This window comes from Ruditapes philippinarum, unplaced genomic scaffold, assembly GCF_026571515.1.
Source record: "Ruditapes philippinarum isolate M1 unplaced genomic scaffold, ASM2657151v2 ctg1363_1_1_1_1, whole genome shotgun sequence".
In the NCBI taxonomy this organism is placed as follows: domain Eukaryota; kingdom Metazoa; phylum Mollusca; class Bivalvia; order Venerida; family Veneridae; genus Ruditapes; species Ruditapes philippinarum.
Genome location: NW_026855186.1, coordinates 494,056 through 501,391, shown reverse-complemented (window position 1 = coordinate 501,391; position 7,336 = coordinate 494,056). Strand labels below are relative to the sequence as shown.

General features: G+C 32.5%; 1 protein-coding gene across 1 annotated transcript; it reads left to right on the top strand.

Moving 5' to 3' along the window:
• The first annotated feature begins 4,230 nt into the window (after nucleotides 1–4,230).
• Nucleotides 4,231–6,070, top strand: LOC132742388 (uncharacterized). Its single transcript, XM_060730779.1, has one exon. The coding sequence runs from the start codon at nucleotides 4,231–4,233 to the stop codon at nucleotides 5,944–5,946; it is 1,716 nt and encodes a 571-aa protein (XP_060586762.1). The 3' UTR covers nucleotides 5,947–6,070.
• Nucleotides 6,071–7,336: the final 1,266 nt, after the last annotated feature.

The window sequence follows — 7,336 nt, the reverse complement described above, 5'->3', positions numbered from 1 at the left end:
TACTTTGTTTCCAGATTTTTATACTTCACAGCAGCAGGTGTCAAGTGCTGTGTGGCAGCTTTAAAAAGTCGCCCCGTACTTCATTTTAGTGCTGTTGTATTTTTTTGGTCCTTCGGGATCATTGATGCCAGCACTATTAAGTGTTGAGAATTGAGTACCGCTCAAGCCGGTGCTAGGGGGCGTGAGGGATCTTGCACTAATTCATAATCCCTCATGTATAGACTCAAGCAAACCGAGACTGCGATTCTCTTGTATTTTATTGTGATTAATGCTTCCGATGGATCACTTTGTTTCCAGATATTTATACTTCACAACAGCAGGTGTCAAGTGATGTGTGGCAGCTGTTAAAAGTTGCCCCGTACCTTCAGTGTTGTTATATTTTTCTGGTCCTTCGGGATCATTGATGCCAGCACTATTAAGTGTTGAGAACTGAATACCGCTCAAGCCGACGCTAGGGGGCATGAGGGATGTTGCACTTATTCATTATCCCTCATGTACAGACTCAATCAAACCGAGTCTGCAATTCTCTTGTAATTTTGTTGTGATTAATGCTTCCGAGGGATCACTTTGTTTCCAGATTTTAATATATAAATCATATCTTTCAAATTCCTCGATATATTTAATTCTGTTATTTGAAATCAAATCATATATGACAGAGCATCGACGCGCATGATCTAATAAATAAGGGAATGAGAAACCTATTACATTGCAACATCTTATTGAATTGCGACAACATTAATACATAAATTTAAACCAAATCATCAAACTTGCTTTATTCTGTAAAACGGTGCTACAGACTGACTTTAAAGGAAATTCGAAAATGAAAAAGCTTCTATTCAATATATTCGTTTAAAGCAACCTTATGATTCATTTTGAGAATTGCCGTCAGAGGGTGGTTAACAAGTACATGATTGAATAGCATTTTTTCAACAATTGCGTTGAGTGTTGTAGTAATTCAATGAAATGAAATTGATGAGATAGTAACTATCAAAACACTTACATTTGTATTTTCTATACTGGCTTTATAAAATGTATTGAAATATCCATACATATTACTTAACAAACTATTTAGATGCAAGTTAAAGTACAATTAATTGCCATACTGGGCGATTCTTCTAACTGCAATGATTTGTTAAAAGAAGACAGGACTGTGTAACATGAATACCTACAGCAAAGGCAGAAAGTGTAAAATATAATGATAAATGCATGAATACATTTGTTCAAATTGGTCTTTTAGTGTTACACTATGAAATTTGTATGTATGCCTGTCACAACTACCTATTTTGCTATTAATGACACAGATTAAAAACAAAGTTGTTTGAAGGGTACTCAAACTATACATTATCTTTGTTATTATAGAAATTATATTAGTATTTATGTGCATATTCGGTACCTGACATAGTTGATATTTTTATTTCTTAAAAATGAAAGCTTGATCAATTTCATTGTATCTGAAAAGATCAGAAAGTAATTGTTATATAGAACAATATATTTCATCACCCATATGATGGCAAGAATCAAACGTGTAACATTATCTGCATGGTATTAATTTACTTTGTATGGGTAAATAACATTTTTTTTATAATTCTTCTCAATTTGCCTTGTTGTGTTGGAACCATTGTGCGATGTATTGATAAACACTAAACAAAATTAAAAAGAATTCAAACTTTTGTCTTTTTATTATCAAAGGGATACAACTGCAATATATTTTTGACGTACATAAATCGTAACGGTTATTTCCCATATATTGTGCAGAAGAATGAGCGTGAAAGCCTTATATTGGTACAGATTCGTGGTCAATATTAACTTTTTTATAGACATGTGATCAATTGTAGAAACAAATCATAATGTAGAAACTAAGCATGAAAATAACTTCATTCATTTCATAAAATGGAAGAGGTAATAGTTCGTAAAAATGTGCTTTGGATTGGACAACTGTCTCAACCTTCTCTTTCTCATGTCCGACATTTTAGCTTTTGAGATAAGATAAGAAAATTAGGAACATAGAGATATGTTTAAAAATTCATGTAAAATTATATTTACAACATATGCTTACAGGAGGAGTTATAGTATATAGAGTTGTTGTTAATTACATTTCGCTTTAACTTACGGATATAAAGGTACATGTATATTAAAAAGTATCAATATGTCAATGGGCAATAACTTTTTTATTTCTTTACTTCAAAAAAAACTTTTACATTTACTTCTCAAAAATTTTTCTAATTTTTGTTGTACATGTACTTTGATAGTTTCCAAAATTACTCGATGGCAAATTACCTGTAACACTTTTTTTTATCTGTTGCTTTTTGACAATTGGTACAGTTTTACTGATTTATTATGTTGTAAAGATGTCACAATATCTTTGTTTGCATTTTATTCATTTAAAACAAAACAAATTATTTCACAGCAATCGCTCATTTCTTCACCTTTCAAGCCTCTAATATACTCTTATATATCTTCATTTAAAAGATGTAAAATTCATGTTTGCCGTTTCTACAGAAGTTAAAATCTATTCGTTAGTGTGACACATTGTGCCTTGAAGAGCGAAGGCGCATACACGAAATCAGTGCTAAACGGAAATGAGTAGATTCTTTTTCTTACGGTTTGTTTCAACCCCAAGACCAGCTACAAGGGGGTCATACCATGCTCGCGCATCCTCAAAATTCTGATACCGCGAACACTTTTTCAACCGGTATTTTGAACAAAAACGAGTCATGTAAAGCAATCAGAATAGATTTGATTTTTATTTCTTTTGCAAAGAAGATATCCTGACTTCTAGTTTTAATATTCCAAATGCATTGGCACAAGTCTTCCCTTTCGTGTCAGTATTTCGCGTCTTGAATGCGATTTTGATTCTGGATACTGCATACACCCGGCGTTGAAATGTAACAGAAATTGAGAAATTGTCAATTAAACTGACAGTTGCACACAGCTGGAAGTTATTTTATTGTAGAACCTGTTTCATAAATATATTTTCAATCTTTGTCATTTTTCCTTTGTACGAAAAAATGTCTTTAAACGTACTAAATACAGGAAATAGACATTATGATACTGCGTACACTCTCAAGAAATCAAGCTTCACACTGCGTACACATTTATGTGTTATTTATTCTGCCTACACTTTCTTCGAAACATTAAAAGTTCACAAAAGGATCAAACGGATAACACTGGCGAACAAAAAAAATAAAATAATAAAAAGATAATTAAAATAAAAAAATAAGATTAAAATCGTATGATAAAGTATGTTCCTTTAAAATGTTTAAAATGAACATCCTTAAAAAGGTTTGAGTTTAATATTTTTCATTAATGAAAAACATTAAACTCAAACCTTTGTTAAGATGTACATTTGAAACATTTTAAGATCTTATTCTATTTCATTTTTTTTATTTTATTGCTTTGTTCGCAAGTGTTATTTATTTGATTCCATTATGAACTTAGACTGCTTCGAACAAAGTTTAGGCAGAATCAACAACACATAAATGTGTACGCAGTATCTTGATTTTTTGACAGTGTACGCAGTATCATAATGTCTATTTCCTGTCAATAGTACGTTTTAAGACATTTTTCGCACAAAAGAAAACTATCAAAGATTGAAAATATATTTATGAAACAGGTTCTCCAATAAAATAACTTCCAGCTGTGTGAACCCTTAAGTATAATCGACAATTTCACAATTTCTGTAACATTTCAACGCCGGGTGTACGCAGTATCCAGAATCAAAATCGCATTCAACGCGAAATACTGACAAGAAAGAGAAGACTTGTTTCAAGGCATTTGAAACATTAAGACTAGAAGTAAGGATATCTTCTTTGCAAAAGAAATTAAATTCAAATCTATTCTGATTGCTTTATTTGACCCGTTTTAAATATAAATAAAAAAATAAAATATTTATCATTTAATGTTTAACCTGTCCGTGCTCTGTCTTTGCCCTGTCCTGTTTTTGTTTTGGGTCCGCCTGGGCTCCTTGCCATTGGTTCTGGTTGCTGGGTCATATGGGGGTTGCGTTCATTGAACGCCGCCTTTCCTTGTTGATCTTGCTTATCATATTTGTTAAAATACCGGTTGAAAAAGTGTTCGCGGTATCAGAATTTTGAGGATGCGCGCGAATGGTATGACCCCCTTGAATAAGATCTTTTAGCAAAAATAAAAAATATAAAATGAAATGTAAAATAATCAAGCGAAAGCATTTAATTTATTGATCATGTGCATGTTAAATATTTTTAGGAATTAATGGAAGTACCTGGGAAACTAAGTGCTAAAGACTCGACATTAGTATGTCTCCCGTGTGACAGTGATGGTTTGAAGGAACCTGCTTATGGCTTCTGCCAGGATTGCCAAGAACATCTCTGTGAAACATGCTACAAACATCACAGACGGCCACGCCCAATGAGAAATCATGTCCTTATTGACAAAGAATCCATGCCAAAGACCCGGGTAATGGAACCTACAAAATTGGACGTAACGGAGGATTTTTGCGAGTTCCACCCAGATAAACCATTAGAATTCTATTGCAACGATCACAAATATGTGGCATGTTATATTTGTGTTACTTTGGTACATAAACAGTGTAAAGTGGACTTTATTCCCGATGTGTCCGGAAATGTGGCCGATGAGATGACCGATATGTTAGAACAAATAGAATCGTTGGTAAGAAACTGTAAATCAAATATCAAATATACCGGCCAAGCTTTACAAAATCTAGACCAGAGTCATGCAAAAGTTGTTGAAGATATTAAATTCTTCAGGAAAGAGATAAATGAATGTTTAGATAAAATGGAAACCAAAATATTACAGGAAGCTGAGACATTTGTACAGGCTGCTAAATGTAAACAAGAAACCGTTCAGACTGCTAACTTAGAAATAACTGAAGAACTTGAATGTTTGCAATCCTTGTTAAGCACATTAAGAAAAGAAAATAACCAAAACAAGCTTTTTATTGAGATGATAAAAGCCAGTAAACGGCTCCCGATCATGAGAGATAAGGAAAAGCAAGTTTTGCAGGCAAATAAAACAGACGATTGTTTACAGTTTACCCGAAACACGTGCTTCATTCATGAACTTAAAACGAGAAATGAATATGGACACTTGTCCACACAAGTAAAACCTTCCCCAGCTAGAGCAACAAATTTAGCATTCAGCCGTACAATAAACGTGAATTCCAAATTCGATAGGACAGAATGTAACATTACTGGTATAGTTAAGATTGCTCCTGAGAGAATGATTCTTGTTGACAATATTAATAACAATATCATACTACTTGATACAGAAAAAGATGTGGTTGTGACAGAGATAAAAATGTCATCATTGCCTTGTGATGTTATAACTCTTCCAGCAAATAAGCTTGCTGTATCTTTGATAAATGAAATGTGCATTCAGATTTTATCTTACACTGGCACAGAACTTTCATTTGGTCAACGTATTGATGTTAAAGGACGTTGCAATGGAATAGCTTATTGCAGTGATAAGTTTGTTGTAGCTTTCTGGAAAGCCAGGAAAATACTAATTTTCAACTTATCTGGAGAAGTTATCAATGTTATTGATTCTCCTGCTTTATTTCATGGACCATCGAGAGTTATCATCAGCAATGATGAGAGGTTCCTTTATATTTCTGATACTGATTGGAGCCAAAATAACAAAGTTGTAAAAATGGATTGGGAAGGGAATCTTATGCACGTGTTTGAAGAGCCAGGACATGCATCTCCTTTCGGGATACAACAATTAGAAGATGAAACGATACTTGTTTGTTACAAGGACAGTAAAAATATCCTGAGGCTGTCGGGCATTTTAAACAAATGTGAGATTGTAGGGCTCGATGAAATAAGGCTTAAGAATCCAAAAGCTATAACTTATTGCGATAAAGAACAGAAACTGTATGTCAGTTGTTCAGTGGGCAGAGGGAAATGGAATGCTGATATTGTTAAAGTGTTCAATGTGAAGTGGATCTAAATCTTTCAATGAAACCTTACCTACAGAATTGGTGTTTAATTTTGATAGGGAAAATATGACGGTTGATACTTCGAAATAAGATTTTGTGATATATATGATGTACACTGTGATTAAACAAGAAATAAAATATTCAATCAATGCCTACTCTTAGATTTTGCCTAACAGTTTGGCTATTGTTCGATATGCTTTGGAAATGCATTGAGCTTGTATATGAGTATCACTTATGTTTTTAATCGGCACGAATACAAGATATTATACAATTATACAATTACATACACACTTATGTATTTTAAAGGTCCAAAACAGTCAAATATCGTTATCTCGACATCGCTTTTCTCGATATTTCGTTATCTCGATGAAATGTTGTAAGTCCTGATTTTCTTCCTTCTTCATCTATATTGGATATTTTTATTTCGATATTTTCAGTATCTCGGTGTAAAATTTCAGCCCCAACAGTTTTTTTCACTTTATTATCCTTTGTTTATCTGGACTAATATTTTTCGTGTTTTTTTTTTCGTTCCCTTCAGACGTGTGAAAATAACAAACTAGACGATAATTACTGTTTGCTGTTATAAAAGTTTAATCTAATTATCGTGTTGATTGACTAAATGTCCAAAATGAGTGAATTTTACATTGTTTATAACTATTCGCACACTGTGTTAATTCATTATGACTTTAGATGTAAATGAAATAGTGAAAGTATAGAAACGTTATCGTTGCAATATTGTTTCATTACATCAAAAAATCAAGACAGTGTCGGACACAAAGAATGAAGATAGATCAAAGTCGAAATATCATTTTTGTTTCTGTTTTTCTTTCTTTTTATTTCTCTTTTTTTCTTCTTCTTCTTTTGTGGGGAGGGTACTTAAAATTAATGTAACCTTTATCTTTCTACGATATGGTTATGATTTTATACATGTATATGGTTTTACAGTGCAAAGTGGAATCAATGTTCTTCTAAATGTTCTTTGAAAATATGCCTATATCTGATTAATGTACAAGTGACATAAATTGAAGAGGTAACATGCACTGTGTTTAGCCACTACTGTACTTTTTTTTTTTAATTGTACTTTAAACATTGAAATTTAATCGTTATATTATCTTACTGAGTGTTTTAGTATAAAAGGTACACTTAAATTACGTTTAGATTGTGTCAGACTATTTTTAAGGAATATATATCAAAAAAGACATGTATGAATATTCTGTTAGTTTGCCTCTTGTTGTTTTAAAGCGTAGGCGGAGGCTCAATCATTCGCTTCTAGCTTTTAATTCTCAATTTAGTTTGTTGGAGTGACACAGATATACATTATGGTTTTGTTATCTTAAATTTCATTCTTACACGGCGTGATAAGCTGTCGTTTAAATCTAGTAACATTTTAGATCAAAACAT

What these genes read in the sequence shown, in the direction of transcription:
- LOC132742388 (XM_060730779.1), top strand. Translation starts at nt 4,231, where the DNA reads ATGGAAGTACCTGGGAAACTAAGTGCTAAAGACTCGACATTAGTATGT.